The sequence below is a fragment of the Leptosomus discolor genome, chromosome 5, assembly GCF_034619465.1.
Source record: "Leptosomus discolor isolate bLepDis1 chromosome 5, bLepDis1.hap2, whole genome shotgun sequence".
NCBI lineage: Eukaryota > Metazoa > Chordata > Aves > Leptosomiformes > Leptosomidae > Leptosomus > Leptosomus discolor.
Genome location: NC_141395.1, coordinates 10701560 through 10718014, shown reverse-complemented (window position 1 = coordinate 10718014; position 16455 = coordinate 10701560). Strand labels below are relative to the sequence as shown.

The 16455-nt window shown below is 49.8% G+C and overlaps 1 protein-coding gene across 4 annotated transcripts; it reads left to right on the top strand.

Annotated features, from left to right (window-relative positions):
* The first annotated feature begins 7700 nt into the window (after positions 1 to 7700).
* C1QL2 (complement C1q like 2) lies at positions 7701 to 9198 on the top strand. 4 transcript variants are annotated; one of them, XM_086465651.1, is made up of 3 exons: positions 7815 to 8143; positions 8177 to 8453; positions 9019 to 9198. In XM_086465651.1, the coding sequence occupies exons 1-3, from the start codon at positions 7815 to 7817 to the stop codon at positions 9196 to 9198; spliced, it is 786 nt and encodes a 261-aa protein (XP_086321777.1). The 4 variants fall into 4 exon arrangements, with proteins under 4 accessions (XP_086321780.1, XP_086321777.1, XP_086321779.1 ...); XM_086465653.1 differs by having other exon boundaries at positions 7815 to 8147; positions 8205 to 8453; XM_086465652.1 differs by having other exon boundaries at positions 7815 to 8159; positions 8205 to 8453.
* Positions 9199 to 16455: the final 7257 nt, after the last annotated feature.

Below are 16455 nucleotides of genomic sequence, written 5' to 3'. Positions count from 1 at the left end.
TTCCTACACCCGATGGAGGAGTAAAGCCAGTTCCTGACATCCTTAGCTTTTGGTCTCTGTTCCTTACATCTTCCTCTTCATGCTACATGATTAAGAGAGGAACACATCTAATTCTGGGGGACGTAGGGTAAAAGTTTATCATGGTAACTGAATGTTATTCCAACAGATGTCCATTCGACACCATCTGTCACACCTGTGGGTTTGGCTATTATTTCTTACTAATTTTATTCTTGTCTTTGCCTTCAGGGGACAAATTCTCTCTGGTACCTGACTGCAGGTTCACTAAACTCCCAGAGGAAAGCCCAAATGCACTTCAAAAGCATTTTTAATGTATGTCTTTCATCCTGGTGAAACCAGCTGTCCATGCACATCAATTCCCTGCAGCAATTTTTCCCTTCACAGAATAGAAATAATCAGCCTCATGGTTGGGTGTGAAAATTTTGCTAAATTAAGACAAGGGATCTGAATAAATGGATGGATTTTAATGCTCTGACCTTCCAGCCTCCCCCTTCCCTCTTCTGAAGTCATGAAGGCTTGAGAGTTGAGTCCCGCCAGGCATTTCAGAGGGTTCGGAAGGGAGATGGGTGACTTTCAGCCAGAGAGCCTGCCAAGGGTTTGGTTTTATGCACACAGACGTTTCTGAGCAGCTTGGCCAAGCACACACATGCCTTCAGAAGGCAAGGGGAGGATCTCTTGCTTCCACTAGACCTCCAAATTTGGGTTACTGTTATGTTTGCCATAAAAATGCGTAATTATTATTTAATTATTTGGGTTTTGTGTGGAAGGCCCTAGCTCAATTAGAAAAGCAGATGCTTGGTTGTACAGATACTGCAGAGTTATTCCAGCAGTCACACTGGAAAAGCATTAGTTATCTAAGGAGACAAATTGAACAAGACAAATCTAGGACCAACCTGTTTCTCCTCAAGCAGATTGTAAACACATACTGAGAAGCAGAGAAATAGGAAAGGAGTTGAATTTGCTCTTGCTGTGACCCAAATTTCAGCCTTCAGCTGGTTAAGGGCAAGCAAACTTGGCCTCTTGCTTCATTTTAATTTACAGTTTTTAAGCAAGATGTCATTCAAACCTGGTAGTTTGATAGGTGACGTTGCTCAGATCCTGCCTTTTGTGAAGGACAGTTTTGTTTCTCTCTAAACCTACTGTAGCTCCAGCTGAAGACCTGCTCTGGGAACGGTGAGCTCCCAAACAGCCTGGAGCTCCTGTAACATTTCCTCCATCACCCTGTTGCCAGGGCCAGGTATCAGCTGCTGCTCCCACACAGTTCCTAACAGTTTCCAGGGGCCTGAGCAGCCACGTATGTTTGGACCAGGCTTCAGTCGTTGTCTGAGTTTTCTCTGTTCCCACAGAATTTATCTAAGCTGTGGTGAATTAACTTCAGGGTGTGACCCTGCATTGAGAGAAGGCAAGGGCAAGAGTTCCAGTGGGTCAAAAGTGGGAAGCAAGATTCAGTTGCTCTGATTGATTATTTCCAGAAAATATAGGTTGAGTTCTCCTGAGTTTGGTGAACAGCACCTGTTTTGGGGCTGTGAAGGCATTTGGCTTTCACTAATTCTCTCCACGCCTTTTGGTATTTCTCCAACAGATCTGGGGGTTTGTGAACCGCTCCCTCGTAAACAGCTAAATGTATTTGCCCAAACACCCCCTTGCAAAGAGGGAGCCAGCAGATTTTGTCTTCCATGTACAGCAAGTGGATATGGTAAAGTGCAAATAGCAGCAGTTCACATACAATACAGCCGATCCAACTGCGATGTGTGTTTGGATTGTACAGAAACTTCTCCTTGTGCAGGATCTGTAATAGATACTGTGTCAGTACAGGGGGCCTGGTTCTGGCTATATGGAATGAATTTTATGTATTGCTAGAGCAGCACAAGCTTCCATGGGCTATTGCAACCCTGCCTTGCAGGCAGTAAAACAAGAGCCAGCTCTTGTCCTTGTTCTATGTAATAAAAGGCTCCTTCTGCTGTGCAGGACCCCATGCACCCACTGAGTCCACCAAACTGAAGTAAATTCAGCAGTGTGCTGTTAAGACAGGTACTGCTGGAAATCCCAGCTTAGGTCAAAAAGTGCACCGTGTTTGTGGGGAATGATGGCAGTTAATGCAATAAGCCTAACCATTTCTAAACTATCCCCTCCATTAAACAAAAATAATCAGTATCATTCATTGTCTTTTACTTTTTTGTGAATGGAAATAATATTATACGCATTCTGAACATTAACATATTCAAATTTGCTTTCAGCCAGAAATGTGAACTTTTTAGCGTGAGGACTATATATATAATGTTTTACTAGCTGTTGAATACATGGGGGTCTAGATAGTTAATTCTGGCAGTGAGAAATATCTGTGAGCCTTGTGATGTGAGAAAGGCAATGAATGAAGCACTTCAGAGGATCAGAGGACATGTTACCCCTAAATTCCATAAGTCATGATACAAGATAGCAAAACAAAGCTACTCACTGGGATGGGTGAGGGTACTGACTCAAGGTCTGTGTCTTTACTCACAGTAATCTTGATTTCAGCTTCTTAAAAGTATTTTACTATGGCTCAGGAAGTCCTTAAGCCATGGATTGCTGGAGGTTGAAAGAAAATACCAGGGAAGTATCACCGTAGGCTTACTTTGATCTTGACATTTTTGCTAAGTAAGAGGCCTGAGCTGATACAGCTCTTCTTACATTTTCAAGTGAAGGGCCAAATCCAAAAAGGAACTGAAAGAAGGGATTAAAGCAGAATTTAAGCACCTAATCCAGCACTGAAATAAAAAGGTTCTCTCAGCTCCTGTCCAATCCTGAGGAGGTACCTACCTACCTACAACAGCCAACTTGTGCGTGTGCCCAGAACCCCCACCACCTGGATGGGTTTGAGTCCTGCTGGGTCCTGCCAAGGTTATGGATTTGGTCAGGGAATGGTACAGGTCTTGCTGGCTGTGGAGAAAACTACATGCTTCAGTTCATGAGCTAAGTTTGTGCTGAGGCTGTGTAGTTGAAAAGAGGGGAAAAAAAAAGCAAACCTTCTGAGAGAAGAAAAGCGAGACGATGCAGAAGAGTCTTTAGCTCAGTAGTTGGGATGGTCCTTCAGGAAGGGGAGGTGTGCATACCAGAGCCACCCACTCTCTTTCACATTGCATTTGTACCTCACCTTCCTGGCTGGAATTCACAAACAGCTCTTGGAGGAAGACTGAAAGTCCGGATCAGGTAGGTGGCCTCACCACTAAACTAAAAATTAGACTCACCTTTGGTCTTTCTCTCCTTCTAGCTCAATGATTCTTTAATTCTTCTTATGCAAAGAGGAACAAATTCAACATAAGAGCATGCGGTGTTCTCCTCCCTGCTCTCCCCATCACCCCTGGGTAGCTTGCACCCTGGAAGATTGTGGCAGCTTCCCAGGGAACACAGGTTGGGATATCTCAGGCAGCAAATCGAGCTGAACCCAGATCTCCTCCTTGTCACTCCGCTGACAACCTCCCTGTGAAATAAAGATGGCCGGCTGCAGCCTGGAGGAGTGTCCTGTGTTTGCCTCCTGGACAGACAGACTGATCATACTGCATAAGGTGGCTCAGCCTTGGGGGTAGGCATGGATTGAAAGCTCAGCCCTGAGATCCTTCAGTCATCAGCTTGCTTTCTTTGCGTCTCTCAGGAGGTAGCCCTAACCAGCCCGTGGTATTATGCTTCCTTCCTCTGCCCCTGTGAATATTTCACTATTTTTATAGCAGAATAAATCCTAGAGAACAAGATGAAAAAGATCCAGCTCACAATACCCTGCAGCTGGAAGGCTGGGACTATTCTCCTGGAAGACTGGAGAGATAGTTTTAAAAAGCTTCTCCAAATCTGGTAAATGATGAAAGGCTGGAATGAATTTCCAACATCCCAGGTTGGTGTCCTCACCACTACCTTCTATGTATTGGCAAGTGCATGCAAGTAATGAGAGGCCCAATCTAGCAGGCACTCTGGAAATGAGTGTGGGAGTTGGATCTGATGGATCTGATGGAGCAGAAATGTCTTTTGAGAGTTACTAGCAACCTAAGATGGGTGATTGTGCCTTGAAATAGAAATTAAGGAGCAGGTAACTGATGAAAATTCATGTGCCATTGGAATTTTGGAGCTTCAATGTGAAGTGTCTGAGTTCTTGACTCTCTGAATTTGGGAATTGTGCCTGACCTGTCAAACGTTTCCCTGAGCGGTCAGGTTCCTGAGTCCTTACACCACATCTGAAAATAGAGTTTCAAGTTAGATCCTTGCAAGCTTTTAGGTGCTTAACTGTTGCTTTGACCAACAACAGCAATCACCAAAGCTCCTACTCATCCATCATCTGATGCCAAGGTCCAGACACTCTGTGTTTCACCAGATATGCTCTGTAGGTGCCTTTATCTCTTTCTCTGGGCATGCCCAGAGCCGCTTGAGTCTTGCCAGCCCTGACTACCCTGCAACGGAGCAGCAGTCTGACTCACTTTTTGGAAGATGTGAAGTGCCTGACTCTAGAGAGCAGCTTTAGTACTTGTCACCTCAAATGAAGAAAGGTACCTCCTTGCAGGGCAGGCAGTACTTCAGACACTGCCTCGTTAGCAGATTTGGTAATTTCCTGCTCCTCGTACTGCTGTGGTGTATCCCATTGCATACAGAAAGCAGGCACCTAACAGGGTCATAGCAGCCTGTATCAAAATTGTAAGCTGAGTGTTGCCACGTACCTTTTTGAGACTGTGCTCCTAAAAACTTACTAGCGTAGGATCAGTGGGTGGTGCTAGCTGCCTCACTGATCACGGTGCTACTTCTTGGGGCACAAGATGTGTTACATCAGTAACTCCAGGTCTCCAGGAACGTAGATCCTGCTGGAGTTACGCACTAAAGTTGCACTGTGGTTACCTTAAATCAATCTGACGGAGGGATTAACTAGGTGATCTGTCCATCTCACTGCACCACAGAGGAGTAATTAAATTATTCCCAAACAAAATCGCTAGAATTTGACTCCTAACCTAACTGCTGTTATCTGTTATCTCTGTAATCCTCTCTGCCTGCTTGTTCAAGCACTCAGCTGTCATTAAGAACTGTGACAATTTTGTCCTGCTGAAAGTTAGAATACGTTTCTTCTTCTTTGTCTGTCCTTGTTGATCCAGACCCTGTCACAGAAAATTGTTCTGACTTTGCGGAAGGGCCTGGTGAGCCTCCATTTGGAATACAGTTCCCAGCACCAGTCACCTCATTATAAAACTGAGTTAATGCAAATAGGGAAGTTGCAACAGAGCCCAAATGATACAAGAACTTAATTATTCAGAAAAGGGTTAGAAAAGCTACAGTGTGGCTGCTGCCTTTGGAAAACAGGAGATTAAAAAGCCACTTTGGGGGGGTTTGCAGAGCTCTGGGGGAATGGGAAGGATTCGCATACACGGGGAAAGCCGAGCTGGTTACAAATGCCAGAACGAAAGGGAAATTAACAGAAAGTTAAGTTGGGATAATCGGCAGTGTAATTTATTTGTGAATTTATTTGTATTTAGCACAGTTAATATATGGAAAATCAAACTAGGGCTGTAACAGAAACGACTATTAGAAATCGTTTTACAAGGCTTTAGACAACTGTGGGGGCTTGTAACAACACTGTGATTCAGAGGAGAGGAAAAAGACGTCTTTGTCACTATCTCATCTCTTAAAACATTTAGCTGCATTGTGCTAAGTAATAGACATGGCTACTCTAATACATCTATCCACAGAGTTCTCAGGGAAAAGTTTTAATTTACATGAGTAATTTCCCTTCCAGATTCAAATACACAGATGTTAAAAAAAAAACCCAAACCAAAACCAGAGAGACTTGGAGGGGCAGGGATGAATCCTGACCTCAGCACCAGCAGAGCAAAGCCCGAATAACTCCGGGAAGAAAAATGCTGGACGCACACTGGGATGTAACTGAGATGAGAGCTGGTCCTGAAGTGCGGGCGTTCCAGATGGAAAGCCTTGATGTTCCCTTCTCACCTTTCAAGGAAACCTGACAAAAGCGTTCCAAGTCCTTTTGGGGCATTTCTGCAGTGCTTGGAAGAAGCCTGTATGTCACCATTTGCATACGATGCCTCCAGGCCATCAGCTTCAACAAGCGTTGGATCAGGCTGAGCGGCTCTCTTCCCTCGACCTGCGGCTTTGCCTGTGTTAAGAAAAAACTTTTTTGTCTTCTGAACTGCCTTCAACTCTGGTGAACCCGCTGGAAATTCACCCTTCTTATGCACCAAGGAAGAGGGGGGACCCCGAAATGTTGCCCTTAGGAAATATCACAGTACTATTCTTTTTTTTTTTCTTTTTTCTTTTTTTTTTCTTTTTTTTTTTTTTTTTTTTTTTTTTTTTTTCCCCAGTACGCGTGCTTAATCCACCGCTGTGAAATGCGTGGGTAAGATCACAACTTACTCTCCAGAGGGGAGATCCCCGTAGGCAGTTAACGATGCGGGAGCTCCCGCCGTACTACCACCGCTTACTCAGGAAATCAAAGGCAATCAATCATGATTTCTCAGTTGGGGGAAAACCCGCGTGATTTGGACCCGTCAATACGCAGGGAAACCTACAAAAAGCTGTGCCGTAACCCAACCTAAACTCTGCAAAAGGTATTTCTCCCCAGGGCTCCCCTTCCACCTGGCAAGCCTCGCCTGCCTCCCGGGAAACCGGGACGGGTGTAATCAACTTTCGACACACTTGGATGTGTCGCGGAGCAAGATCCACCCGCGACGTTGTCCCGCTCGTCTTCGGACCGGCTGGGCTGGACCGGGGGAGGCTGAAGAAGCCACGGGGAACACGCCGGGGCAACCTGCTGCCTGTGCGGGGCTTTCCCCGACCCCCTCCGGCAGAAAGCGGTGCGGCTCTGCGGCGGCAGGGAGCTCGTCCCGGCGGGACCGCCCCGCCGCGGGCAGGGAGGGATGGACGGGTGGAGAGATGGAGGGATGGTGAGAGGGAGGGATGGAGGGACGGTGAGAGGGAGGGATGGAGGGGCAGTGAGAGGGAGGGATGGAGGGACGGAGGGAGGAAGCAGTTTCGGGCGGCAGGTGAACCGGGCAATGTGATGCGTCCCCGACCGTCCCGGTTTCGGTGGGGCGCAGTTTGGGTGGTACCCGCAGGGACTCCGCCGGTGCCTGTGGGGTGTCGCCCCCCTACGAGTGCCAGCCACCGGGGGGCCGGAGAGCCCGGAGGTGTGCGGGACGCCCCGCCGCCTCTCCCCTCCCCTCCGCCCGCCCCGCCCGGGGGGCCGCGCCGCCATCGGCGCTCCGCGCGGCGGGCGGGCCGGTGGCGGCAGACGGGCGCACCCGCGGGCCGCAGCGGCGGCGGAGCCCCGACAGCCCCCCCTTCGGGCGGCTCCGCCCCGGCCCCCCCCGCGCCCCGCCGGTGGGTACGCCCGCCCCTCTCGGCTCCGCGCCCCCCACGTCGGGGCGGCGACGGGGGCGGGCGAGCCCTTGTCGTTCCCCCCCCTCCGCCGCGGGAGCGAGGGGCAGAGCCGGGCGCCCGCTCGGCGCGGCGACGCCCCCGCGCCGGCCCAGCCCCGGCGGGCGGACGGGGCGCCGCGTCCCCTCGGAGCGGAGCGGGGCGGCGGCGGCGGCTGTTCTCGGTGGCGGCATGGCGGGGCGAGCGGCCGGCCGGCGGGCGGGCTGAGGCGGGGGCCGGGCGGGGAGGCGCCGGCGGCGGGGGGCTCACCGCCTTTTCTTGCCGTCCCCCGCAGGGAGCGGCCGGCCCCCCGCGCCACCATTGCCTCGCACGGCAAGGAGGACCTGCTCGCCGTCGCCGCCCGGCTCTGGCAGCGGAGGAGGCGGCTGCTGGCCGCCGCCGGGCTCGCCCTGGCCATGGCCGTCGCCCTCCTCGTCGCCGTGCCCCTGCTGCTGCTGCAGGCGCCCGCCGAGAGCGGCGCCCACTACGAGATGATGGGCACCTGCCGCATGATCTGCGACCCGTACAGCGGCGGGCGGCCGCCCGGCCCCGGCAGCACCGCCGCCGTGGAGGCCCTGCAGGACCTGGGCGCCAACCCCCCGCCGCCTTTCGTCCAGGGACCTAAGGGGGAGCCTGGCCGGCCGGGCAAGCCGGGCCCCCGCGGACCCCCCGGGGAGCCGGGGCCGCCGGGGCCGCGGGGCCCGCCGGGGGAGCGGGGCGACGCGGGGAAGCCGGGGCTGCCCGGGCTGGCGCTGGCGGGCGCGGGCGGCGGCGGGAGCGGCGGCGGGGCGGTGGCGGGCGGCGAGGCGGCGGGCGGGCTGAGCGCCGCCTTCAGCGGGCCGCGCATCGCCTTCTACGTGGGGCTGAAGAGCCCCCACGAAGGCTACGAGGTCCTCAAGTTCGACGACGTGGTGACCAACCTGGGCAACCACTACGACCCGGCCAGCGGCAAGTTCACCTGCCAGGTGCGCGGCATCTACTTCTTCACCTACCACATCCTCATGCGCGGCGGCGACGGCACCAGCATGTGGGCTGACCTCTGCAAGAACGGGCAGGTGGGTCCCCGCCGCTCCCCCCCGCTCGTCCTCCCAGCCCCGGGTTCCCAGCCCCCGGCCCCGTCGCCGCCCGCGGGCACCGGCCGCCGCCGTTCCCGGGGAAAGCAGCAGCCGGAGTGTCCTCCCGCCGTCGGGGCTGGGGGTGCGCCGCGGGGAGCAGCTTTAGAACCGCGACTAACTCCAAACTCCCGGCTTGCAAACTTTCCTGCCGGGATGGGGGGAAGAAGAGAGGAAGGGGGCGGGAGGAGGGGCGCGGCGGTAGTGGAGGGGCTGGGGAAGAGGGGCTCGGGGGGCTGATGGAGGGGCTGAGGAAGGGGGGATCGGGGGGGCTGATGGAGGGGCTGAGGAAGGGGGGCTCAGGGGGCTGATGGAGGGGACTGAAGAGAGGCTCGGGGGGCTGATGGAAGGGCCGGGGAAGGGGGGATCGGGGGGGCTGATGGAGGGGCTGAGGAAGGGGGGCTCAGGGGGCTGATGGAGGGAACTGAAGAGTGGCTCGGGGGGCTGATAGAAGGGCTGAGGAAGGGGGGCTCGGTGGGGCTGATGTGCCCCGGGGCTGTGTTGGCAGGTGCGGGCCAGTGCCATCGCCCAGGACGCGGACCAGAACTACGACTACGCCAGCAACAGCGTGGTGCTGCACCTGGACTCCGGCGATGAGGTGTATGTCAAGCTGGACGGAGGCAAAGCGCACGGAGGCAACAACAATAAGTACAGCACTTTCTCTGGCTTTCTTTTATACCCCGATTAACACAAAAGAGGCGACACGACACAACTGACCCCGCCACTGCTACGCGTGGGGCTGGTTGGCATTTCTGTACCCCGTCGTGCCGCTGTTCCTGCTGGTGTCCGCTGTCTCTGCAGGTCACTTTAGCTTCATTATCAGTTTGTATGTTTTTTGTTTTGTTTTGTTTTTTTTTTACCCCTGTGGAAACGAAGTAGAAGTGAAACAAAGCGATCCTCATCCTTACATTCCCCCAATTGCTCTGACACCCCCCGCCCCGCCTTTGTCAGCCTCGGTGTTTTGTGTGTCATGTGAGGAACTCGGCAGCTTGAAACTCTCCAGTGGTTCCCGGAGGGTGTAAGAGAGGCCAGAGTTTGGACTGTGCCACACACGGAATTTGAACCAGTCACATTTTTTCATCAATGAGTATTAATTATGACGATGAATTTTCAGATCAACTATTCACGAAGTGGGACTGGACCGTAACTGGTTTTTCCTCTGCTGCTTTGTTTGTATGGGGTCAAGTGTAAACTTTTCTTTACTGTGCAATGCAACGCTCATGTGAATGATGGTGTCATTAACGTCAAACCTGTTCCTGTCTGCAAAAGAATTCAGTCGTTGACCACAATCATGAAAATGCCACATTAAATTCTGGTTTTAGACAATGCCTTCTTGCTGTCTGTCTCTTCCAGTGCTGCAAAGGAGCGCTGTGGTGGTGCCACAGGAGGGCGGGAGGTAAAGGAGTGGGTCACATTGGTCCCTTAGGTTTGCAGCAAAATTTAAAGTTAGGATGGGGCACCTTGCCTAGGTCTTGATTATGGTTCAAGGGGGCTGGGAAGAAGCAGAAGGAGAGGAAAAAAAACTTCACCTTTATGCAGTTTTGTGAAAAGACGGCACACAGTCATCGAGAGGTGAAAGTGGGGGTGTGGAGCGGATCTCCTAAACAGATTTACTGGGTCTGAGCCTGATCCAGAGGTTAGTGAAGTACAAGAAAAGCGGTTTAATCAGTGATTATGGAAAGCCGTGTTTCTGTAACATGCTTGACAAATGTAAGAAGGCAGCGGGGGAGAGTCTGTCTAAATCCTTGGCACTTGCAGTGTGTATATGGGTTGGAAACCACACCTGGCTGTAGGTGGGTCTGCACAGTCCTTGAGATGGTCTGGGAGAGAAAACTCGCTGAAGACTGACAGATTCAGACTATTTGGAAAGTTTTCTCCTGCTGGCCCTTAGTAAATCCCAGCCACTCTGTATCCTTTTAAAAGCGCATGGGTGTGTAACTAGCGTGTGCGGTTCTGAGCCTTTGGTGGAGGAGGTGCATCTTTCATCATCACCCCAGTAGGTAGCCTCCTCGGTTTGGGTGAATTGGGGTTGCTCTGCTAAAACTAAAAGAGCTAAGTTGATTTGCAAAAGTGCTTACTTTCATTTTATTGTCTTGTCATTTCATTTTTCCCTCCTGAAGGTTTTACCTCCGTATCAGCTTACTGCCCTTTGCAGCGTTAGTGCAGTTTCACAGGTGAGAGAGACAGGAGCTGGACTGCAATGGCTTTGCCGGGGCTGCAGCTTTGCCCCTGCCCTGACATTGCAGGAGGAAAGGGTGCTACAGCCGGGATGGACTTGTTCCAGCCCTGCTTTGGGGCAGCCCAGTGACGACCGAGTTCTTACAGTCTCTTCTGTCTCCTACTTAGTCCTCGGTGGGTATTGTCTTCTCGTTGGCTGGAAGAGGACGGTCAGAGAGAGAAAGCAATGCCTACCTTCATCCCGTCCTCAAACATCCCCCAGCTGAGGGAAGCAGAGTTCATAACCAGGTACATGTGTTAGACACTTATCAATCTCTAATGTCTTGTCGATTTGTACTATTTAGAATATGATTAAAACTGGTGTCTGAGACCCAAATGAAGTATAATTGCTATGGATCCTCGATTCCCCCCAGATCCGTAATCCTTTTTGACTATTCCTCCCCTCCCCTCCGACGAAACGGAGCTTAGACACAAAGCCCTCGGTTTAAATTTCAAAAAATTAAAATTGACATGCAGCAGCATTAGCAGGAGCCAGGAGGAATTCTAAGGAGGTGCCTGGGCTCTGCTTTATCCTTTGCATTAAGAAGCAATTTGTACTTCTAACAAAGACCCGACTGTTCCCCCTTGGCAAAAGGGCAATGAAGATGCCTTGCAAGGGAATTGCTGTTCACAATACTTAAACAAATTTGAATCTTAGATTTTTAAATCTGTATTCCCTGGTGGAGCCTGCTCCTCGCAATTCAAATGCAGGGCTGGTGGTGTGTGCCTGCCAAGGTGTCAGTAGCTAAGCGGATGATGGATTGATGAGGCAATGGGAAGACACAGGCTCACAGTGGCGGTTTGCCCCGACAGTGATCTATGTATCTGCACATTATCAATGTCATGAGGAGGCTTGAACCACCCTCGCTAGATGTCTCATTTTCCACTTATCTCTTATGTACTAATTATCAGGCTGGATTATTCCCCAGGATAGAAACCAAAAAAAAAAAAAAGCTCGTTGCCACTCCACTGACAGTTTACACAATCGATAGAATGAACGTCTCCCTCGGCTGTTCGCAGGCTTTTTTGTTTCCTCTCCTCATCGCAGGGACCTCCGAGATTGCCTCTGTGGGGGGTTGATGGCTCTCACCCAGCATCTGCTGCTGTGGCGCTTGGACAGGCTACTCCATCCCAGTCATCGTGGTATTAGCTCAGTGTGGGGGTTGGTTTGTTTCTGAAGTAACACTGGGAAAAGAAATTGGGAGATGAAAAACTTTAGCCCTTGGTGATGCAGCTGTCCAGAAAAGCAGAGGTGGCGTTGCAGATGGGGATGGCAGTCCCTGTGCTGCGGGCGGCTGTGGGTGAGAGCAGGAGCCCAGCAAGCAGCCTGCCCTGGGCTCCCAGCCCTCTGGGCTTCGACTGAGTGTTCCTCCACTTAAATGTGCTCCATGGGTTCTATATGTTTCATGGCACAAAGATAAGGGGCTGTTTGTAGCAGGGATAAGCTGGTGCCCTGGTTTGGATCAGAGAAGGGGAATTAATGTGTACTCAGAGGCTGGCTTCAGCTTTCTCTGGGATCAGCTTTCCCTAATGATACTGGCATCTCAGCAACCGTTAGCTGGTGTCTGCTCTAGACATCTGACTCCCGAGAAATGTTATTTTACTTGATGAGCAGAGCAAATACTTTCAAAAATTGTGAGGTGATCAAATATGGTGCAAATAGGGAAACTGCCCATAAAGGATTGGAAGCTCTGCATTTTAAACAAAGGGTGCTTCTGTTTTGTGCCAAGCTGTGTGCTCAAGTTAAAACAATAATTAAAAAAATAAGATAAAAAAATTAGGCAGGTGTTCGTACTCTCAAAGCAACTTACATATTGCAGCAACAAATCCCAGGTCTTTTATCTCCTTGCTTGGCTCCTTTGGTGACTTATGGTGCCTGGATGGGTTTAATCTGTGAACTCACAAAGTAGGGAGGGTGAGTTTGGTGGATGTTCATGTGATCTTTTTTCTGTATTTGCCACAGACTAATTATATTAAAGGGGTCTGTGGCACAGAGAGGCAAAATGGCATATAAATCTGTTTTAAATCTGATAAGTTTGTGTTAAATACCTTTTTTTGTATTTCCTTATTGAGATTGGACTGAACTCTGGGAAAAATTCCTGCAAAGATCCTGTGTCTTAGTATTGTCGTTGGGATAAAGGAGCCTGTCAGAATAAAATAAAGACTAACGGAATCTTCACTGACTTTGAGACTGCAAGGAGTTTGATGCTTTTTACTGTGAACGTCTGCATCATGCAGAGACTTGGAAGATTTATTACAGACGAGAGAGGTAAACTGTTACTGTGTGAACACCCTGGCCCTTATGGGTGAGAGCCTGCTCTCAGCTGGTTTCATGTTTAATGACAGAAGGAGTTTCAGGTTGATTATAAGCTATGTCTAACGTGCAGATGAGGGCCCGTTTCTCTAGACCAAACCTGTGCCAGTTCAGAAGTAATTCCTTGGTCACGTAGCAGGTGCTACAGCAGAAGTGGGGAGATGCTTGACTGTTTCTTGAACCCACCACTTGCCCTTGAGCAAGCTTCATTTTTGAAGGCTGTGGGGGGGTTTAAAGCAGGGATTTGAGCCTCTTCCCTATTCCTGTTGATTTGGGACCCGATTATTTGTTACTGGCCTTAACGATGAGTTAGGAAGAGGCCAGTAGAGGGCAATGCTGGTTCCCTGGAGTAGCCTGGGAGACAGAGGCATTACTTCCTGGGTAGGTGGGAAGATGAGCCTGCGGTATAATCTGATGTTCTAGGCTTGAACATATATCGGAATTCCCCTTCTTCCCCCCTGTGTTTCAGGCTGAAGCCCTGACAGCTGATTGTTTCAGGTCACAGCCTGAAAGGTGCTGAGGCAGTGCTGTGCCCTGGCCCCCACCACAGTGTGCTCTGTGGGATCTTGCTCGCAAGGTCTTGTTTGCAGTGCATAATTCTGAAGGAGCTGTGAGTTATGGCCCTGTTTCCTTGTAGAGAAAGCCATAAATGCCCATCTTCTTTGGGTTCTTCCAATTATGATATAGCCTGAATTAATCATTACCCTGTGGACATAGCTCTATATTCTCTATATTACTCCCATAAATGGGAGTAGATGTCCTTTACAGGGGGCTGATGGTATATCCCCCTCTCTGTTGCATTTCCTCCTGGTTTGTTTTTTGGCGTGAGCTAGGATAGAACAGAAAAGGCCTGTTTGATCCCTGTGATCTGCTGCCCTATTAATGCAGGATTATTTCCTCCAGTGCGCTGTGAGCATGGTGACATGGAGAGCATGGCTTGCCTGCAGCCTTTGGCTGCGCTCCTCCCAGCGAGGGGACATTCACATGATCCTGGCTCTTCTTTTTGCTCGCAGCTGCCAGATCATGTCTAGAAAAACAAACAAACAAACAAAAAATAGCCAACCCCAGTCTTGAATGCATCTGAAATGTTTTCTTGGTGCCATTTCTCTTTGTCAACAAATTGCTTATTGCTTAAGTGTTGTGATGTGATCCTCATCCTAAAGAGGAGAGATCTGCTGCTGAGAATGGGGGGAAGACATCCCCAGGAGAATAACTTGTTTGAAAATGTGAGCACGGGCTTTGTGAACAATGATTCTTCGTCCGATCTTAGTTTTAAGATGCAATTTTGATGGTATGATAATGCAGGAAATGTTTTAACTCCTTGGGGAGGAAGCTGCTTTTCAGGTAGTGTCTTGCTCTTCCCTCATTATTGTAATGCCGTTCTTGAAACTTTGTGTCAGCCGTGCTGTGCTGCAGCATGTGAATGCATGAGGTGATAGAGATCAGATCCAGGTGGGTTTCTCTCTGTTTTGTTTTGGTATACAGTTGAATTCTTGACGTTTGCTTCTCCATCTCCTGGCACCTCATTTTTCATGGAGCTGTCCTGCCTGGGAGCTGGGAGCTCAAGGGCCAAAGTCTGCTTCCAGGTACACTGATCTAATTCTTCTCAAACTTAGTTTTTCTCAGCATCCGTGGAGTCAGAATCAATCCTTAAGTATGTTACAGGTAGCTACCCTCAGATTGCCGGTGTGGCAACTGGTTCCTGTTTTGTAGTGTTTGTGGGCATACGTACTATAATGAATCTCAGTCTTTGTGCCCTAGAGATGGAAATTGTCCAGCTCCATTTTTTGTCCTGGCCAGTAAGTGTCACTGCATAAGCATCTTTCAGGGAAAACATCAGTAGCATCTGCAGAGAGGATGGAGTAGCTTCTTTTGCCAGCATCTAGCAACCTTAAGAGAGGTGTCAAATATCTCTGAAGCTCAACTGCTCCAAGACCCTGCTGAGTGCATCACTGCAGCCGAGAGGGCTTGGATCGTAAACTTTAGCATCCCCTCTCGAAAGGCAAAGCATCCTCAAGGAGTAACACTGTGCTGCAATTTATCAATTTGTGTGAGCGTGAAGCTTGAATGTTATTAGAGCTGAAACACTAATTAAGCCAATAAATTCCTTTGTCTTTTTGGGTGTGTTTGCAATTAATATGCAAAATCCCATTGATCCCAGCAACTCCATAATTCACGATGCATAGTGTTATTACATATTGATGGTGTACACTGTGAAGTCTCCAAAAGACACTGCTGTGCATAGTAAGAATACTACTGTGATCCCAGTTTAACCATTACAGGCTGGGTGAATCACAGTGCTGCATCAGGTTCTGCCAAAGCCTTGGCCGTCAGTGGGGGGTAGGAAGACCATGCTGAAATGGTGTCTCTCTGGAGCGTACGCTGTGTCTCAATGGCTATTTGCACTTTATATTGCTTTCAGAATTGTGGTGGAAAAGAGAAAAGGTGTTCCAGCTGATCCTGAAAAAAGGCTCAAACTGATGCAAAGAGAAACTGATCGTAAAGGAAATATGTATTTGGATCAAAGCAAGACAGGCCTTTAAACCAGTCTTAGCTTTAATGCACTTCTGATTGGGTGACCTAAATAATCTTTCCTCAAACAAAGTTTGTTCAAAGCTATGAGAAGGGAGATGGGACAGGAAGGCTGCTCAGAGATGCAATGTTTTCTCTCTTTCAGGTGAACGTTGTTTTGGCAACCTAAGACAGGACAAGAGTCCATGACCGCTGAACCCTGTGGTGACTCTCTGCCTAAGATTGCCTTTTGCAGCATCAAAATAAGTTCTGCTCAAATCTTTTCCAACATCTTTCCCTAAGGCAGCAAAATCAGGGCGACATTGTAAGGAATAATTGGTTCTTAGTCTCAAAATACTTCATTGAGAAGGTCATCTACATGAGATTGTATTGCCTGGTTTTCCTTACATTTGGGCTCGTTAGCATCCCCAGGTCTGTAACAGCTCTGCTCTCTAGGTGGAAGGGCTCAAGAAAAGCCATGTGGCTGGTGGACTAGATCTTCTTTATGGGGTTGGTCTGATCCCCATCAAAACTGGTGGGCAGGTGCTCAGTGGCTTTAGTGGGGCAGGACCAAGGTTAGGTTTAATCTTTCACTGGGATTTTGTGGTGGTGGTCTTTTTTGTTACTGTTCTAGGTTCCCATGAAGTTACTTGGTTTGGTCTGGGCATAATCAATAAGCCTCTGTATTGATATGCACAGTCTTTGAAGCCTGTGGAGCAGAGCGTGGGATGGGTGTGCTTTTACTTCAGAACAGCACAAATCAAATACACAGCTGTTGAATTAATTTGTGATTGATGTTTTCTGAGAAATGCAATTCAGATTTCCTCTTCCATTTCCCACTTCCATCCTTCCAAAGGAAGAAAAAAAAAAAAGCCAGGGAGGTAAAACTGACGCAGTTGTAGA